Source organism: Pleurodeles waltl, chromosome 6 (assembly GCF_031143425.1).
Source record: "Pleurodeles waltl isolate 20211129_DDA chromosome 6, aPleWal1.hap1.20221129, whole genome shotgun sequence".
In the NCBI taxonomy this organism is placed as follows: Eukaryota; Metazoa; Chordata; class Amphibia; order Caudata; family Salamandridae; genus Pleurodeles; species Pleurodeles waltl.
In genome coordinates this window covers 400,218,230-400,239,323 of record NC_090445.1, presented here as the reverse complement: position 1 = coordinate 400,239,323, position 21,094 = coordinate 400,218,230, and the positions used below count along the sequence as shown (strand labels likewise).

The 21,094-nt window shown below is 41.3% G+C and overlaps 1 protein-coding gene across 2 annotated transcripts in view; it reads left to right on the top strand.

The window, feature by feature from the left end:
• LOC138299776 (cytosolic phospholipase A2 gamma-like) overlaps window positions 1-21,094 on the top strand; it is a 408,365-nt gene that overhangs the window by 128,210 nt on the left and 259,061 nt on the right. For both annotated transcript variants that reach the window (XM_069238325.1, XM_069238326.1), the window contains 2 exons: window positions 6,723-6,840; window positions 11,155-11,295. In XM_069238325.1, coding sequence (XP_069094426.1) covers window positions 6,723-6,840; window positions 11,155-11,295 — 259 coding nt within the window. The remainder of the gene's footprint in view (window positions 1-6,722; window positions 6,841-11,154; window positions 11,296-21,094) is intronic.

The window sequence follows — 21,094 nt, the reverse complement described above, 5'->3', positions numbered from 1 at the left end:
ACCGACAGACTTGAATCAGAAAACCACATTTTCCAAAACACTTTTGGCTTTTTACTGGGACATACCCTGTTTTTACTAATTTTTGTGCTTTCAGGTTCCTTCCAGCTATTGATAGAAATGTGTGTGAAACCAGTGCTGGATCCCAGACAGCTAAACATTGCTAAAAATTAGACAAAATTATAAATTTAGCAAGGGGTCATTTGTGTACACCGTTCAAGGTTTTCCTACAGAAAGTAACAGCTAAAATAAAAATAAAATGTAATTGAGATGAAAAAAGAGCCATTTCTGTTCATGTTTTCTTCTACAACGTTTTCCAGCTATGATAGATTTTTTAAAGCAATATACCATTACATCTGATGGTTTCTTCTGGTTGCGTGAATATATAGGGCTTGCAGGTTCATTAAGAACCCTAGGTACCCAGAGCCTTGCAATGGGTTTTCATTGTATACCTGGTACACAGCAATTCATTTGGTGAAATATAAAGAGTGAAAAATAGGTATCAATGAAACCTTTGTATTTCCAAAATGGGCACAGGATTAGGTGTTGAGAAGCAGTGGTTATTTGCACATCTCTGAATTCTGTGGTCCCCATACTAGCATGTGAATTACAGGGCATTTCTTTTTTTACTTCTTTTGTACACACTGTCTTACATTTGGAAGGAAAAAATGTAGAGAAAGACAAGGGGCAATAACATTCTATTCTGGGTTCCCTTAAGTCTTCCAATAAAAATGGTACCTCACTTGTGTGGGTAGGCCTAGTGCCCACGACAGGAAACGCAACATGGACACACACATTTTTACACTGAAATGTGACGTGTTTTTTGGAAAGTGCCTAGCTGTGGATTTTGGCCTCTAGCTCAGCCGAAACATAGGGAAATAATCAAACCTGTGCATCTTTGAAAAGTAGACACCTAGGGGAATCCAGGATGGGGTGCCTTGTGGGGCTCTCACCAGGTTCTGTTACCCAGAATTCTTTGCAAACTTCAGAATATGGCCAAAAAAACACTTTTTCCTCACATTTCTGTGACAGAAAGTTCTGGAATCTGAGAGGAGCCGCAAATGTCCTTCCACTCAGCATTCCCCCAAGTCTCCTGATACAAATGGTACCTCACTTGTGTTGGTAGGCCTAGAGCCCACGACACATCATATTTTCCCAAAGAAAACTGACCTGTTTTTTGCAAACTGCCTAACTGTGGATTTTGGCCTCTAGCTCAGTCTTCACCTAGGGAAACCTAGCAAACCTATACATTTTTTAAAACTAGACATACAGGGGAATTCAGAATGGGGTGACTTGTGGGGCTCTCACCAGATTCTGTTGCCCAGAATCCCTTACAAACCACAACATTTGGCAAAAAAACACTTTTTCTTCACATTTCGGTGATAGAAAGTTCTGGAATCTGAGAGGACCCACAGATTTCCTTCAACCCAGCATTCACCTTTGTCTCTCGATCGAAATGGTACCTCACTTGTGTTGGTAGGCCTAGTGCCTGCGACAGGAAATGCCCCAAAACACTATGTGGACACAACAAAATTATTATTATGCATTTTTGGTCCTGGGCTCAGCAGCCATCTTGGGAAACCAACCAAACCCACAAAAGTCTGAAAACTAGATACCAGAGGGAGTCCAGGGAGGTGTGACTTGTGTGGATCCCCAGTGTTTTTTACCCAGAATCCTCAGCAAACCTCATATTTAGCTACAAAATCACATGTTCCCCACATTTCTGTGTTCCCCTCAGTCTCCTGACAAAATTTATACCTCACTTGTGTAGGTGGCCAAGCGCCTGTGACAGGTAAGAGCCAAAAACATGTCAAAATTGAGATGGAACCAAAGCGTGCCAAAAGGGCAGTTTGAAAAACAAAAACGTTTTTAGGCTGACAAATGGGGCAGAATGTTTATCAGTGTAAATGCCACAATGCTGGGTGGTAGGAATTTTGTCGATTTGTGCAGATTCCGGAAGGTTCCATCAAATAAATGTGGGCAAAATGTGCGATTTCAAGCAAAGTTGGAGGTTTTACTTTTTTTTAATTCCCTGTCATCTAGCAGGCTTTCTGCCCCCCCACCTCTGGGAGTAGATCGGGGGTAATTGCTCCATCTGCCCACTGGTGGGCACAATAACTTTGGCCCCATTTATTTGGGATGGGGGTATGGCCATACCCCCACCCTCTTTTTTTGAAACAAAAAATTTCTTCCCTGGTGTCTAGTGGGCCTTCTTCCCCCGTAGGGGGCAGATGGGACTTACAAAAATAGGCCTATCTGTCCCCAAGGGGGGCAGAAATGGCCAACAGTACGGTACCCCCATGGGGATCAACCCATGAGCAAGGGGCTGCCCCTCCAAACAAAACACACACACACCAATCCTTGGTACCTAAGTGGTTTCTGCCTCCCTTGGGGGCAGATTGGCCCAATTAAAATAGGCTGATGGGCAGAAATGGCCTAAAATAAATATGCCCACCAGGAGAGCGACCCTTACCTAAGGGGTCGCTCCCCTTATGAAAGTATAGAAAAAAAAATCCCTGGTGTCTAGTGTTTTCTGCCCTGCTTGGGGGCAAATTGGCCTAATAAAAATAGGCCGATCTGCCAAAAAGGGGGGTAGAAATGGTCTAAGATAAATTTGGTCCCCAGGGGAGCGACCGTTGCCTAATGGGCTACTCCCCTCTAGGAAAAAAAAGTAAACAATTCCTGGCGTCTAAAGGTTTCATCCCCCCTTGGGGGCAGATGGGCCTAAATAATATTGGCCGATGAATGGGTAAAAAATAAATAACCCCCTTGGGGAGTGACCCTTGCCCAAGGGGCCGCTCCCCTCATGTCCGTTTCAAAATCAAAATAAAGTCCCAGGTGTCTAGTAGACATTTCTGCAGCACGATTGCTTTGCGATTGTGCTGCAGAAATGCTCAGAAAGACATCAAAGGAAAGGAAAAGCCTTTCCTTTGATGCCTCTCTTATCTCCCCCACCCCCGACTGGAAGAGAAATATAAGCTCAGCTTGCAGCATGATGGGGGTGACCTCTACCCAGGGGAGGGGTGTAGGAGGCCCACGGGGGAACGCTGGCCCTCCACCAATGTGCCGGGTCTAGGATGTAACAGTTACGTCCTCAGCACCCAAGCGGTGCAGCTGAGGACGTAACTGTTAGGTCCTTGGCACCCAAAGGGTTAAAAAAAAAACTGTATTTCCAATAAATCATTTCTTAAATTTACCTGGCTGGAGAGTATATTGGCGTAACACATTCCCTTTTGTTGACTCTTTCACAATGTAAAAACTGTATGAAACAGGATCTCTCTGTTCCTCATACCAATGCATGATAATATGGGGAGGTAACTAAAACACCTAATTGGCATAATTAGCCTAATATTCACAGATTGTTACACATTGAATGAGACAATCTTTATCTTACTTGGATATATAAAAAAGATCACACAAGAACAAAAACACTACTGTATACAACCCAAACAAAAATAAGCTGACCATGGGTCCTTATGAGCTGTATGCCATTACCTGACAAGATGTCCATTCTATTCTATCTCTCTTTTTAAAGATCTCTTTTTGCTCTTTAGAAGAATAGTCTTCCCTTTTGTAGATTCTCTCACAAGATAAAAACTGTGGGAAACAGGGTCCCTCTGTTTCTCATAACATGCATGGGACTATGGGGTGGGAACATCACAAGTCTGGCATCAATAACTTAATACTTATGTACTTAAGGAGCGGATTCATCTTATCTGAATGTATGAAAACGATTACCTAATAAAAACACATATCTTATATAACTCAACCAAAACTAAAGAATAACATTAAGTTAATGGTTGGTGAGCAAAGGTTATGACATCATAGCTTAAAGAGCTTCTCTGATATAGCTAAAGAGGAACATGACATGGCCTAAATTCAACAAGGATCCTTTCTCAGATGGTAGGTGTGCACAAATCTGTAGGATGCAAAGCTTTAAGCCTTGATTAGTCATACCATTGCATCTGTGTCATCTGATACACAGATTCAAGAACATTCTTTAATCTACTTCTGCTGCCACACCTTTAAGAAGAATCATCAACAACGTTTTAACTACAGGAACTTTTCCTGTAGACCTGAAAAAGGCATACATACAACCGTTATTAAAGAAAATAAACCTAGACCCGCAAGACCCCAAATAAACATTTCCTGGGCAAACAGATAGAAAGAGCAGCATACTTTCAGACTTCCAAACTGGATTCCGCCCAGGAGGAGGCAATGCAACAGCACTCATAGCAATCTGGGATGATCTGAAAAACACAGTCGACCGCAATGGAGTTGCTGCACTACTTTTCTTGGAACTCTCTGCTGCCTTTGATACGGTTGACCATGACACCCTTATTCAAAGACTCCACAAAGCCGGCATAGAAGAGACTGCTCTCAACTGGATTACATCCTACCTCCAAAAAAGATCAAATATAATCTATTCTCCCCCCTTCTCGTCCAAACCCTACCTCACAAAAGCAGGGGTCCCCCAAGGACAAATCATCTCACCTTTGCTTTTCAACATCTACATGATATCATTACCAGAACGGATCAATGATTTTCATCTCACATGCTACATCTATGCAGATGACACACAAATACTACTTAAATTAGAATGCCCCCAAAACATTGAAAACTCAGAATTCTTCAGTTGCCTCAGAGCCATTGATCAGTGGATTACCTGAAGCCATCTCAAACTAAATGCCTCCAAAACAGAAATACTCATATGTGGTGACTGGAAAAGTTATGACCCACTGTGCGCCTGGTCTGATGATCTCGGACCACCTCCTCAATTATCCAAGAAAGTTAAAAACCTTGGAATCACCATGGAGTCCAAGTTAACTATGAATGCCCAAGTGTCACAAACTAGCACTGACAAGCTTCATCACCTTGAAGACTCTATGACGCATCTTCCCCCACCTTGGTTTTCCACACAAGGTGCAAGCTACTATCTCACTTGTACTATCCAAACTGGATTATGCCAATGGCCTCTACCATGGATCATCTCTATCTATTATGAAAGAACTACAATGTATCCAGCATTCCGCAGCCAGGCTACTATTACATATGAAGCCACAAGCCCACATCTCCCCTGCCTTGAGAGCACGACAGTGGTTACCCATTGCCAGAAGATGCACTTTCAAGCTGCTTTGTATCACCCACAAAGCTATACATGGAACAGGACTGCTTTTTATCAGAAACAAAATAACCAAATACATTCTATAAAGAAACCTCAGCTCAAGATTGGCACCCCACTTTAGAATACCACCATACAAGAAAAAGATTATAGGTGGTACATCCTTCTCTGTTCAAGCAGCCAAACTATGGAATTCATTACCCCCAACTATAAGAGCCACAGATAACATTCTTGTCTTCAGAAAACTACTCAAGAGTTGGCTCTTTCCTTCATTACCACCATATTCAAACAACTATGGACTGCATATGCCTATGTTGATAAATATATATTTCTGATTATGTGTATATTCTATTCTAGTTATATATAGTTCTTTAGAAAATATGTATCGCTACTGTGTCATAACAATAAACTACACACACACTCTTTAAACCTGTTTAACTAAGTATATTTACTCATGGTTTAAATATGTATATGTATGTACATATATGTGTGTGTATTCATGTGTGTATGTATGTGTGTGCGTGTGTATATATATATATATGCGTGTGTATGTTATTCTATGCTTAACATGTTCATAGGCCATTGCATAACTCCTAGATAAGTTGTTATACTAGATGCTTATGAATCCCTGCTCTCATCTTAAATCACACTTATCTACCCATCACCATATGTCATGTCTCTATCAATCTGTCCTCCATTCCCACTCTGATTCATCCCAAATCCAATCTACTTTAATCTCCTAAATAACTCTGCCTAAGCTCTTACCTACGCTTCCACATCTAACTCACCCAAACCTCGCTTTACTACCATGATCTCCCAAACAACCCTACTATATTCTCCCTCATTTATCTCACCCTGCTACTATGATCTCCCTAACCCCTTCCACAGACTCTTCCCTCCTCCATCCTCCCTTTACTCATCCCAAGCCTACATCCTATTACCATGAACTCCCAATTAACACTTCTGGATTCTTCCCTCCTCCACCCCTCCATTACTCCAGTTAATCTAACTAACAAACTCTCATATCCGCGGCTCAAATTAACTCATAATAATACTAAAACTGTACTCGTATTTCCCTATACTAATCCACCACTAATTCTTTTTGGGTTCTGGAGTAGCGTGCTACTCACCGAAAAGCACTTTGACGCCTCATCAGGGGTAGTAAGCGCTATACAAATACTATTACAATACAATACAATACGTTCTTTGTGATTCTCAAAGCAGTGCCTCACACCATCATTCATTTTAGCCAAAACTAAATTGAACTCAGATTTATGATGGGAGGTCCCTGTATACCTACTTTTCACAATATTTACAAACTTCACGAATTACATAAAAATGTTCGTTGTTGCCAGAGAGGTGTACTTTAGGTAAAACAACTGCAGGGACGCAGACCGTAAGCAGTTTGAGTAATGCTATTTAGACAGCACCATGCCATGCTGTACATTTGTGTTTAAGCTAGCATATAATGGAACAAGAGAATAAAGAAGGTTTGTGTGTTTTTTTACTACGGTACCCCCTGAATGGAAAAGTAGGGCTGTTGCATTATGAAGTTTTACTTTGAATATATAGTATATTAATATGGTTTCATTTTCCTTTCTAGATTAATGAAAACAACCTGTCTAAACACAAAGGAGCTTGTGAGAATGGTGCAAACCCATATCCCATTTACGCTGCAGTGGAAAAAAGCAACATCACGAATGACAAAAAGAACGCTTCTGGTAGGAACATGCTTGTCTAAAAAAATCAACGTTTAGATTGATAAAATCATTGATACACAACTCTCTATCAACAGCCAGTCCCTTTGTAGCTGAGTAATCATGTCATGTTAGGTCTCTTGTGGAAAATATGTCACTTCCTAGTTTAGATATGAAAAGAATTGTATACAGTTCCGCTATTGGATGGTTAGAATTCCCGTCTTATCCGCTCCACATTGACATCAAATGTTCACCTGCTAAGCCTAGGAAGTGTTAAAAAGATATTTATGCTAAAAACAAAAAAATTAAGTGCTCTTCCAGCATACATGTAACTGTAAATATGCTGTCTTAAAAAGTACAAACAATTCATAAATATAAGATTCTGTAGACGAAATTGATGAAAATATGTAATGTCAAAACTTTATACTTTAGAATCCATTTCTGTAGCACAATTTGTTTTTGCAAAAAAACTAGTTTCTAATCTCCAGCTCAAGCAATCAAATGTGTAGAAAAGCATTAAAAGCCTGAAACATATAGAACATTACTAAATGCATCCAAACGTAATAAAACAGAGAAACCTGAAAGCAGGGCATCAAGTACTGATAAAAGTAGTTAATGCCCTGCGAAATTATTTTTCAATTCCTCTTTGAAACCTTTACAAATTGGACGCAGGTGAATCTAATATGGTCCATAGTTCTGTGATACAGCCTCAGAAACAGCTGAAGTGTGACCCTTGCCGTCTAGAAGAAAAGAGCTTAGGGTCTAATGCAGAATGCATTAGTATATGACACAACTGGAGCACTTATCAAAATACAAGGGTAAGGCCTGCAAAGCCTTCCAAGAAGGGCTCAAAAACCTCCTTTTGCTCTCAAGAGCAATTCAAGGCTTTGCAGGCTCAACACATAGGCTAGGATAACCCAAGAATGCTCCTAATAGGCCTGTTCTGTTCAGTCAGAAGGTGCGGAATGTAGGATAGTGGAATGTTCAGACAGATGGTTGTACAGTAAGAAAGCTGGGAAAATACAACAGCTTGAACAAGTACCATGCTGTCAGTGCAGAATGTGAGGTACTGTGTTTTTCAGAACCGGTACTGATCCGGTAACCCAGCGGTGCCAGGGTACACCCAAAGACCTCGGGTACTCTCCTGATTCAGACCACAGAAACTCAGAGACTTCTAGGTGAAGTCAAAAATCAAATTTATTGGCTGCAGCCAAGTAACAAGCGTCCTAGAAGTACAACATCACGGTTTGTATGTTCTCAGGAGACTGTGTTTCAATGCAAAGTCAGGTTTCCTTATATACAGTTTTTTAAGCTTCAGGCAAACATTCTTGACATTTTGGTTGGTCATTCACATGTTTTCACTACAAAGGAAAAAACAGTGTCATGATGAAACCTCATATTTCACGTCATCCAACCCATAATAAATTACCCGGCAAGGCCTAGTATTTTACATCAGATAAGTGTGGACCCCCAATAAAAACGGGCACCTCCCCCTCGTAAAGTAAGAAGAAGAAAAGAGCAGGTGCAGGTGTGAGCAAGATTAGGCAGGGTGTGTGAGTGATAATAAGGGTTTTATGGCATGGTGTGCCTTGATGCTATCTGATTCGGCCACTGGGAGAGGGACTGACCAAACAGGTTTGGCCTGAGGCAATGGTTCCAGCTTGCCCAGGTCAGAGAAAAGTCAATCAAGGTGTACGTGTCCTTGGAATCAAATCTGACTGTATTATAAGCCTATGTGAGGGCAACTTTTAAAAATGGCTGCCGTGTATAAAATGGGAGCCACGAGTGCAGGACGAAAATGGCGATTTCGAGGTGAAAACGCTGCTGGAATTGAGCGAAAATGCTCATGCTTAGTGTACTAGTCATTATCGGTCTTTTGATACTAAAATCGTACTGCTGTGGCAAAGTAAATTACTTGGGTCCAGACTTTTTAGAACCACAAATGGAGGCCAGATCTTGGATGATCATAGAGATGATAGTAAACTGTTTTCACAGCTGTAAGGATGTGTTAGTAAAAGGCAGCTCAACATTAGTGATTACCCTTTTCAGAGATTAATTGAGTGATGAGTGTAACCGCAATGACAGTGGGCCTTTAAAAGATTTAAAAGAAGGAGTAAAGAAGTTTGAAAGTCGTAGAAGGAAAATCCAAAACCTTGTTTTTTAAAGCATTTAACTAAAGGTACGTTTTGCCATCAGCATCTTAGTTGCAAACAAATGACTTGCTATTGTGTGTCTATCCACATCATCATCACTCAGATCTAGTAAGATCTAAAATAAAACATGAGCCACAAGGAACCATGTAGGTGTCAGAGCGAATACGTCTGGCCCCTGGGACAAGTCATATTTCATAGGATGATGCTTAGATCAATATTGACGAAGGTGTCTTTTTTAGGTGGATATTTGTCTGGAATACTACAGCCACTTAGGGAATCTTCCTCTCATTCTCAAACCATTATCCAGATGGGAAAAAAGAAGGCCATGATAAAACACAAAAAAGGTGATGCGAGATATGCTTGCAATAAGTCTAACCACTAGCAATCACTCTGGGTAGCTTTCCAACTGATCATTCTTTATCACACTTGTTGCCTGTACTCTGGTGGCTTGAATACAATGCCCTTAGTGACCAAGGGTATGTGCAGATGTGAGTCCAGTCCTTACTGTGCTAGTAGAACTAAGCTACACCCTGAATGAAGAGCCCCAGGGAAAAACTCATCTTTGTTTGATTGTGTTCCAGTTCAGGGAGTATTTTTCCTGGTAGTTCAGACTGGAATGTTCATTTTTGAGAACGGTTGAGACTGATTGAATATGGCTGGGCCCAAACTGAGGTGGCATGGTGAGCAAAAAAACCTTGGGTGGGGTGTGCTACCCTGAGCAATTGCCACTGGTTAGATGTATCCAATCATTTCTGTCATCACTTTGTGTGATTGATATAACAGGCATAACCAAACATGCACCCTAAACTATTACTTTGTATAGGAACCTGCAGGAAAGTAAAGTGCTGTGGAGAATTCTAATTCCGTATCAAACCTTGTTAATTTTAACTGGCTGGGCTGCAGAATTTATTGATAAATCGAAGCATTAGCCATTTAAGTCCTCATCACTTTTGTCGACACCTAAACTGTCTCCGTGCCCAATTGTAAGAAAATATAAACACCTTTGCATATTTCTCCTGCTTCTTTCACATTAAGAGTCTTGAGGTTTTAACTCTGCTGTCGTCTTAGACCTGACCAACGAGCCCAGTCATTTCACCATGGTAGGTCTGACTTTCTCATGATGTTAGACCGTCATAGAGATCTTACAAAATATTAATAAATTATCTTCTGTAAGTTGATAGTATTGGTAGTAGAATGCTTGTCCTAATAAAAGAAGACAGTTATGAAAACTATAGTGCATAGTATGTTATCCCAGTAGTTCCTCTCTTGATCATTTAAAATGCAAACTGCACTGAAAATTCAAGAACTTTGTTGAATGAAGATGCACATGCATATTTTAAATGTTAGTTGATTCTTAAATTAGATATAGGTTTACATGAAATCAACCAATACCAAAACTGTAAGTATAGTTTGGTCTGAAACACACACATTCCCAATGAAATACAAACGACCTATTTTAGTGTTGCTTTCTAACACACTTTCACATCTTGCCAAAAGGCACAGTTTCACCACACCAAAACATGGCCCAGATGAAAGATATTCGCTGTCTAAGCTTCATTGGGAATACTCTCAATTATCATGGAATTGTTGTGGCGAGGAGCCCTTACATCCAAGTGTCTTTCCCTATCCCCATTTGTTACCAAGTTTGTTTCTAGGTGGTCTTTGCATATGTGAAATAGAATTGAACATTGGTTTATTATGTCAAAAAGAGGCTAATGGCTGCCAGTCCCTAATGTATGAATATAGAATATGTGACTATAGTTGAGCCGAAATGGGATATGATTGGCCCATATTGTTTTTCTTTCCCTGGGAATACCGATGTCCCAAAATGTATCCATAAAGTTATGTTTATAGACTATTGTTTTTGTGCATATTCTGAAGTAGGAAATATAATTGGCTTCTAGAAAAATTACAAACATTTAATTTTCTTGAATTACATTTTAAATCCAATTCTGTGACTTAGATTTAAGATATCTGGAAATGTAATTTTTTGTTAATCCCATAACATCTACAGTTGTGAATCTAGGAATTCGAGTTTACAGTAATCTGCCTGAGAGATAACATACATTTGAAGCACTGTGAGAGTTTAGAAATTGTTGATATTGCTGGCACAGAATTGACTGAAATATCAAATGCACTTTTGCAGAGTTTTTTTTTTTTACTTTGCATATTCCTCTTCTTACAGGCACCTGGTTCGAGTTCACTCCTCATGATGCTGGATTCATTGATTATGGCGCATTTGTTAACACTGAAGTCATTGGAAGCCAGTTTATCAAGGGCGGCTTAACAACTACGAAAGCAGAGCAAACAATCTGCTACCTGCGAGGTTCAACATATTTACAGATACATACTTCATAATATGTGCCAGTTTTAATAAATATTATACGTTTTAGAAAGAATTGTTAATCAAAGAGCATGAAGCATTGCATTTGAGAAATACTTGATAGTACTGTTGGGAGGACAACTGACATGGCATCTTGGTTCAGCTGCTGTGGGTTTCGTAATTTTGAACACTATGGCCAAGCATATGTGATTAAAGAGTCTGTGCCTACGCTAAACATGGGCGGCAGTGGGGTTTCATCCTATAATTACAGAAGTTCCATCTGTCTTCATGTTTTCACAGCCTAATATGGGGTTAGGCAAAACAGTGCTCCTTATGGCAGAATAGCTACTGGCTCTGCCAACAAAGCCACAATAGAGCCATCATTGGGCTGCAAGAAATTGCATTTTTCAGCAGTAATTCTCAGCTACACCAGATCCATGTACTAATTAGGGGTGTGTGAAAAGTGTGTAATTTGTTTTTGTGTAATTCCACAAAATTCAAAACCGAAATTTAGTGCTACACCTTAGTGCAAAATGTGCCCTCATTTCAAGTTATGCACAGCAATGCATTTTGTTTTAGAAATAGGGTGAAAGTACAATTGATGCAAACAGCAACCACTTGCTTTATGGCTGTACACTGTTCCAGCTCTCTTGCGCTATAATGTTGTTGTTCCTTGCACCATAATTACACAACGTGGTTTAATGGTGAAATTTAGAGAATATCTCATTATGCCCGTTTTGTAAAATTCCCTAAATTACATACATTATACCATTGTCATTAAAATGTTGCCTGAGCCTAATAAGAATGTCATGACAGCCTTGCTTAGGACAACATATAGTGCTTACACTTTGTAATGTCAAATGCATCATGTTGGAAAATGGGTTATTGGTAAGGGCAGGTAGGTATCTACACTTAGCAATAGGCCACTAACCTCCACTAAGGTCCAGTTAGGTCTCAGTAAATTCAACCCAGCTCAACCCTTGGTAGCTTGCCAACGAGCGTCAAGGCTTAACTTAGGAGACAGAGTGTAAAGCATTCAAATATCACAAAACAGTATTTAAATAAAACACAGGAAACAGTTTAAAAATCCAAAACCAGTTTAGAAAAATAGATTATATTTTTATCTTTAAAATGACACCAAAACAAATAAAATCAGATAAGGGGAACCGGAGATATGAATTTTTAAAGAATTATTATTTTTTTAGCTCCTAAACACAAAAAGCGCCAAGCAGGTCATCTGGTTGCACCTCGACTGGGGCAAAGTCAAAGTTTAAGGCCAACCGCGATGGAGCCCTGCTCGGCTACAGGCCGCGGGAGGCGTCAGTTAAAAGTTTACCTTCACACTTAGTCTTTTTTTCGAAGATTTTCTTCAGCGGGACGAACCTGCCAGTCCAATCCGACCTCCTGGAGCCCTTCTCTGGATACGTGATCGTGGAATCCTCGGTGGAGATTTTTACCTTCGGACTTAGTTGTTTTTTCGAGGTGAAAATCCTTTGACCGGGGTAAACCTGGATCTTGATCCGACGTCCATGGAGCCCTCCTCGGATACGCTGGTGGGGAGGTCCCGGTCAACTTTTTACCTTCGGACTTAGTCTCTTTTTCGGAGATTTTCTTTACCGGGACTAACCAGCAAATCAGGCCGGGTCGCGGTTGAGGCAAGCCGGCTAGAGTTGCCGCGGTGGGTCGGTCCCTCTATGGAGCTTTTTTACAAAAGTTGTCCAAACTTCTCCAAACTTCTGGGGCTTCTCCCAGATGTCCTTTTAAGGGTTTTTGGGGTCCACAGCTCACCCCAAGGGTCCAGAAGTTCTGAGATGGTCCTTGGGGGGTGTGGACTACAACTCCCAGAATGCACCTGGCGCAAACTCCTTTTTGGCCACTGGACAGTGGTCAGCTGGTCGCTTTCTTCAGGAGTTGGTGCAGGGGACTCTGGATAGCAATTTTTCATCTGTAGCAAACAGGGAGTCCCCCCTTAACCAGTTGAAGCCAGGAAAACTCCTTCTTGTGGTGAAGCCCAAGCTGGTGCAGTCCTTCTGAGTGCAGGTTACAGGTGCAGGCCAGGGGTCCAGCAGGGCAGTCCTTCTTCTCCTTTGGTTCTTCCTTGTTGGAATCTGATGAGGATCTGAGGTGTGGGTGCAGTTCTGCCAGTTTTATCCTTGCTCCAGGGTGAAAAGCAGGGGGGTCCTGGTTCTCCAGTAAGGTGCAGGGTCCTTCCCCCTGTGATGACCATTTCCTGGGAAGTGTGGCAAAAATCAGTCCCAGGAGGCAACATTCTCTAAAAATCCATCATGGCTGAATCTGATTTTTGGAGGTTACATCTGGCTGAGCCCACCCACAGGTGTGGATAAAAATCATAAACACACCCCTCTCCTGCCCTCTCCTAATCTAATCAAGGGGGCACCTAGTTGTCTGGGGTTGCAGGATGTGGTGGTGTTACTGGTTGCTCCAAATGTCCTTCTCTGCCTTTGAAGACCAGTTTGGCAGCCCTCCCCCTTCCTGCCTCACCACCTGCTGAGGGGAGATTCCCTCCCACAGGCACATTCCTTTGTGTGGAGCCAGGCCACTTGACACCTCATCAAGGTAGCTTGGCCAAGCTGCTAGAGGCTGGCCAATCAGAGCACAGCAGCAAAAACAATGCAGGGCTGAAATTGGTAACTTTTTCAGGTAAAGTTTAAAACTCTTTACCTGAACAAGTTATATTAAATCCAACAACTGGAAGTTGTGGGATTTATTACAACAATTAATTTGATACCAAATTCTTGGTATGCATCATTTAAGGAGACTTTAAAAATTAAAATAAAGTCTCCCCATTCTAGCCTATGAAGGCCATTTACTACAATGAGGGAAAAACGAATTTAGCTGTTTTTACCTCACCAGGGCTTATAAAACTATTTTTATAAAGTCCCTGCTTATAGTTACATGGCACCCAGCCCTAGGGGCACATCTTAGGGGTGACATATATGTAAAAATAAGGTAGTTTAAGACTTTGGGACTACTTTTAATTCCAAAGTCAAATTTGCATATAACTTTAATTTAAAAGCAGCCAGCAAGGCAGGCCTGCCTTTAAAATGACACTGGGCACCTCAGCAGTGCACCTATGGGTGCACTACCTATGCTGTGGTCCCTAAACCTACATGCCCTACCATATACTAGGGACTTATTGTTAGGGTTTGTACACAGCAAAGAGCATGTCCCCTCTCACTGCACTAGTGGGTTCTGTAATAGCTCCCTTTTAAACTTACTATTGAAAGCCTTTCTTGTTATCTCACCTTCCCCCCCCTAGGCTTCTGTGTATGTTGTTTAATGTGCTGTTTTGTTTACACATTGGGCCTTGCTTTTACCAAGGCTTCTTTAAAATACTCCTCCCTAGGCCATGTGTTAATCCAACTCATTTGCATAATAACTGAAACTCTGCACACCTTTCAAGAACATGTGCAGCATGTGAGGACCACACCCAGCTCTTCAAACCACACCCAGCTCTGCACACCTTCCAAGAACATGTGCAGCATGTGAGGACCACACCCAGCCCTTCAAACCACACCCAGCCCTGTCTATAAAAGGCATCCCCAGAGCCTCACCCAGTGCTTGTGCTCGTCTACCTCCTGCTTACCTGAGAACAGATCCCTCGGCGCTGGCACTCCTGCTCTTTACAGACTTTCATTGACTTCAATGGGCGCAGCTTCTGGCTCTTCCTTCTTCCGGTTTCCGGTTCCTCCTTGCTTCAGCCTCTCTCCTATGAGTAACCTGCAAAAGAGAAAGAAGACAAGGTTAGACTGATCAGTATCTCTTGCCAGCAACAAGTAAGTGCAAAACCTTTTATTACCTGAAAGAACTTTGACAACAATTTCTGGATTCCTGTATAGACAATTTGAAACGAAATACCTTCCACGAACATTGTGATTCAAACTCTTTGTTACAAGAATATTTTGCAGAACTTAGTGAAGCAAACATTGTTTTTTCTCATGGAACTTTTAAGAATCGAACAGTGGAAACCATTAACAGCAAGGCAAACAGTAAATCAAGGACTTGCACAAATTACATGCTGTATTTTGATGTAAAAGTACAGTATTTGTTTTATAAAAGATTCTGGAAATATGGGAAAAGTGAGTCTGCTATTGGGAATTTAGGCTTTAGTTATATTATGATGAATGTTTGATATTGGTAATTCTGATAACGGTATTTGTTTAATGTTTTAGAAGCTTTACAGTAATAGAAAACACATCCCAGAGCAGTAACACATTCCAAACCTGGAAACTAGAGACCAGGATCCAAGAGGTACTTTTAGAAGAGAATTTCTAATAAATAAAGGGATAGTCAGGAACCCATTTAGGAATAGGTTGCACTTATCTGTTCTTTGTTTATGTTTCATTAGGCACCAGTTTCTACAGAAGTCAGAAAGGGCTGCAGATTTGTGCAGCACTTCAACAGTGGAAACGCAAGAACGGTGTTGTCTCTCTTTTTTATTTTATCCACTTCCCTTGAGCTTCTGTTCTTAGTGCACTGTTTTAAAAACTAGTGTGCTGGAACATGCAGTTTCAGGGTGGGGTCGGATTGTCTTCAACCTCCATCAGAACTGAACAAGAACTCAGGTGAGCTGGGCTTTGACACTTATAGTTAGGTTAACTTAGCCAATTATAATTAGCCTAATTTGCATATCCATTTTACACAGAGCACTGGCCCTGGGACTGTTAAGCAGTACCCAGGGCACAGCCAAGAGTCAGTAACCACCAGTGCCTGTCCAAAAAGTGTGGGGGTGACCAGGGCAAAAAGGAGGACTTTCCTACACATCATGTCGCCAGGGAATGGCAGACATTTCCCCAAATATGACTACCACTAAGAGGCAGAAGCCAGTTCAGAGAAAACAGCTGCCACAAAGAGGAAGAAACTTATATGTTGTGGGCCATCATCTGTTGCTGTTAAAGAGATGTTCCACTAACACAGGGTGGCTGAAGTGTGACTTTATAAAGTTAAAATTATGGATGCATCAGTCGGAGATGGATCAGAAGCTTGATTAAAGCAAGAAAACCTTTACTATCTCCGTTGTACCATACAGGAGCCACTTTGATATTATTAGACAATTAATGCACCCCATTTTATTCTGTTCTCTTCTGGATATTTGTAAAGTACATGCCTACCCAAAGGCATCCCAGTGCTTGAACAGTGCCAAGATGTCAAATAACTGGTGAGGTTTAGTTTGCATGTAATGAGGTTTTTAAGGCTTTACAAAAAAAGCTCATTGGGTAGTAGACACATCTCAAGAGAAAGAGTGTTCCACAGATTTGGGGCTAGATGAGAAAAGGAGCAGCTGTCCCATCGAGATTTTCTGACTTTGGGAACTTAAAGCAAATAAGCGAAGGACGACCTGAGAGATCTTTTCAGGATGTATAGAGTGGCCAAAGCAAGGAGAGGCCTCTGTTGTGGAGTGATTTATGCAAAATGCATGAGACCTTAAATTGAATATGTTGCTCAACGGGGAGCCAGTGAAGGACCTTCAACACCCTTCTTGCAGAATTGTGCCTTTGGATGTTTATTAATAGCATGGTGGTGGCATTTTGTATGATGTGTGACATAGTCGTCACATATTGCAGGGAGCCAAGATAAAGGACAATGCTATAATCAAGGTGGGAATAATAAGAGTGTGAACAAGTAATCTTTTCTCTAAAAAAGGGAGAAGATTAAAAAAAAATCTCAGACGTCTGAGAACACCATAGTGAGACTGGAGTCAAGCCATGTTCCAATACTTTTTATCACTGCCTTTGCACTAGGGAGACCTTCTAGCCATACTGTGAGGGTAATTAGGAGATCTTTGCAGGCGTTATTACCCAGTATGATAATCTCAGTTTTATCTGCGTTAAGCTTAAGCTTACTGTTAGTCATCCAGCTGGACATTGTTTGAAGGCAAGGCGCCAGAGTAAGATGGTTGGACCAAGGATCAGGGGAAATTGATATTATCTATTGAATGTCATCGGCATAAGAAACCAGTGATACCCCAAAATAAGGTACAATGTCAGCCAGTGGAAGACCTCCACTTCCATGGGGCAAAATGCTCTTTATTATGTGGGAGATGCCCAATGGCTTCCCCCACAACCCCGGGGACCACCACCTCCCCGGGGCGATATAGTATGATATGTGCGGGTGGGCGCTTGGCCCCCGCACCCCAGGGACCACCACCTACCCAGGGCAAAATGGTTTTGTTATGTGGGGATGGACTGACGGCCTGCCCCACAGCCCAGGGAACTCAGACACTCACACACCCACTCACAGACCCACTGACACCCTCATGTACCAACTCACAGCTCTGCATGGACACTGACGCACCCCTGAATACACTGATTCACGCACTCCCACACCCAAACAGCTCTCACCCCCAGATACACCCTCTAACACCTATTGCCACACCTGGAGAGATAGGTTGCGGCCAACTCCCACTGCACATGGCCAAAAGGCTTTGAGTAGAGTAGGGTTAGGTGGTTGGCTGCAGGGACTGGCTGCAGGCCAGGTCTTGCGGGCAACTCTTGCTGCACACAGGTGACGGCTGTGCACATTGCAAGGTTGATTGCTTATAGGGGGTTTGTCCCCAGTGCCTGGTCACAGGCCAGGCCCTGCTGTGCAATATATGTTAAAAAAAAAAAGAAATTTGCTGCCAAAAAACAAAGGTTATAGGGACGTTATAGTTAGGAAATAGAATTTTAAACACCATAGGAATTCATTGAAATAAACAAAGGTTACAGGGACGTAATAGTTAGGAAATAGCATTACACAGTGGGAATTAACATGAGAAACAACTTTTATAACTCCCCTTTTTTCTCGGCCACTGAGTGAAGGGTCACCCTGAAACTTTCCATGAGCAACACGAATCGCCAGGATGGTTTTTATATGAAAAATAGGTCCTAACTATAATTACCTACTAGCTAACTACAGTACGTTATTTATATATATAGATATATATATATGTATATATACTCCCCTCCAACTCACTTTCACAAATATATGATTAAAACTTGGAGGGGGCCACATGACCTCCCTCCCTGGCCATATATAGCCCTAGGGTAAGCCTTGTTGGAGGTGTTTTAATCCTTGCTCTTTCAAGCACAATATATTATGTAGTGATACTGTGAGCATGTAAAATAGCCTAGAAGCCCCACCTCAAATATATTAGTGCTAGGCAATGCCTTTCCATCCTTTTCCCAGGATGATGGACAGCTTACTAAAAGGCCCCCAAAGAACCTTTCCCACCAGTTTTGGAGACATGTTCTTAATGCACAGGCACATGATCACATCTTCATCAAGCAAATAAGCACTTCCTTCTGTAAAGTACAAAGAATCCTAACGTCTTGTGCATGGCCAAGGCAAAGCAAGTATAATTCCTCTGCAGTTCCACCTTGAAATGTTATCTGTGATACTCGATGGAGATGCTTGCATCCCTGCTCTTTCGAGCACAATATCTTATGTAGTGATATGACGGGCATGCAAAATGGCCTAGATGATCTGCCCGTTTGGTCCCAGCCAATATACATTAGTGTATGCAAGGTCTTCCTGCCTTTTTCATGGATGATGGACAGCTTACTAAAAGTCCCCCCATCGACCTCTATACACAATATCATCATGTTCTTGTGCATGACCAGGGCAAAGGCCCAAGACTTTATGTGGTGCAGGGTTGGGTAGATATAGTGGGTAGGCTGCCTACCCCCATCGCACATGGTTGAATGCCATGCATGGTGTTGGGTTGGGTGGCTTTAGGGTCTAGGATCTATGGCCAATTCCCACAGCGCATGGACAAAGTCCGTGCTGAGATGTGGGTTGGCTGCTCATAGGGGTTTTGCCGCAGGGCCTGGAAAGGAATGAGGAAGCTGTGCAAATGGGCACGAGTGTGATACCCTGGATACACTGGGAGTAATATGTTGTGCTATACTAATCTATATGATGTAACATAGCATAACATATGAATATCTTTTAAAAACATCATCATTGACAAGTTAAGTTACAGGAAGAACCCATTGCATAAGAAGGTATTTTACATGCTGATCAATGTTCATCATTCATGTGTTTCAGTGCCAATGTCAAAGCTGTAAAACAACATATATGCCAAACTATAAATGACCTCTATACATGCTTTGGGAATCACAAATTCTCAATAAGTAATAGATAAACCTCACTAACCTCTAGTCAATCATTATAACCTTTCAGACAATTTTTTATCAGATATGCATATTTTCTCTACGAAACAGAAAGGCAGGAATGCAGGTCTAAGGAAAATATATCTAATTGTACAGTTTACAATTATTGCATACAGGGGAACTGATCATCACTGACTATCTTTTCATAACCGTGTATCTCAGTAGATCTAATTCTTGCACTGATTCCACATTCCAAATCAAATCTTTACTCATAATGTTTTCTGAAAATTGAGCAATGCCAGCTAATCGATCACTGAGCGAATAATCTTTTGCTACCTGAGGAAGGTGAAAGGCAAAACCTTTCAGTGGAAATATATTTTTGTTATTTTGAGTCCATCTGTTTGAGTGACTTTTTGGAATATTTAACTTCTTTGTGACTTGTATCTTTTTTGTATCCAGATTTTTTTGCCCTGGATAGGTGTTGTTTTCTTGTTGGTCTTCCTTGTCCTCCAAAGATGCAATATATACATAGACATGTAATAAGTTATTTATTGTCAATGACAGCTAATCAATTGAATTAGGGCAGTCACTGAATGAGGGCAGTTGCTCTATGAGGGCATTCGCTGAATGTGCGTGGAGATGTAAATAACTCGCTAAATTTGTGTTAATGTATGCAGAAGCCAGGAATTGATTAGGGATTGAGAACCATGTTTTATCTACCTCATATTTTGTCAGCAAATAAGTCTGAAGGTAAAATTATATGAGTCCTGTAACAATATATCTGTTCCCTTCTTTCTGCTTGTTCATCCCCCTGTCCATATATGTGTCCCTGCTGAGGACTTTCCGATGGTATCAGTGTTCCATGGACTGGATATCTATATATTTAATGTCTGTCTTTGACCCTCTGTGAATTGGTTTGTAGACAGGATCCCTGATCTGCCCTGCCTTGCCCTGTCATCTCTGTGCCAGTCCATTCATTTACACCTATCATTTATTGCTCTCTTTTCCTCTTTTCTGAAGCTTAATTCATTTAAATACTTATTCCTCATCAATAAAAGGTCTGAAGTTAGCTACAGCTGCTACTGTTGCCTTTTCACATTCTAGTCACAATGCTCCTTCAATTATGTCTGCTTGTTCTTTTCTTTCCATTCTTCTGTGTTGCTTACAGTGATTTAGAATAGACTTGCTGCAGAATTAAGAAGTATACAAGAAATCCACCTAACATAACGTATTTCTTATTCAGTATATATTGGTGACCACATGAAGGTGGACTTGTGTGTGGTTGTCTCTAGGTCAATGTTCCTGGGTTCTTGGTTTTCCGCTCCTCAGTTCAAGTGAGCGGCTGCAGATGTGCACTGATGCCTTTATGTATGTAGGTCTTTATAACTATTTACATGTTTGTGCCATCTGTATAAACATTGTGTGCCAGGGCACAAATATATGTATGCACTGTACAAAAGTCAAACATATTAGCTTTCTCAATGCCTGATTCATAAACTAGTAGATTTAGTTCAGATCATAAAGTAGATAGCCTCCGGTCCTTAGCCTACAGTAATATACTAAAGTCTGATAGCAGTGTCCATAATGGCCATGAAGGGGTGGACATCCTAAGTAGAATACATGTATTCATTTTAAGTTACCATACTTAGCCCCCACATTTTTTATCAATGGAACCCTCAACTGGGCAA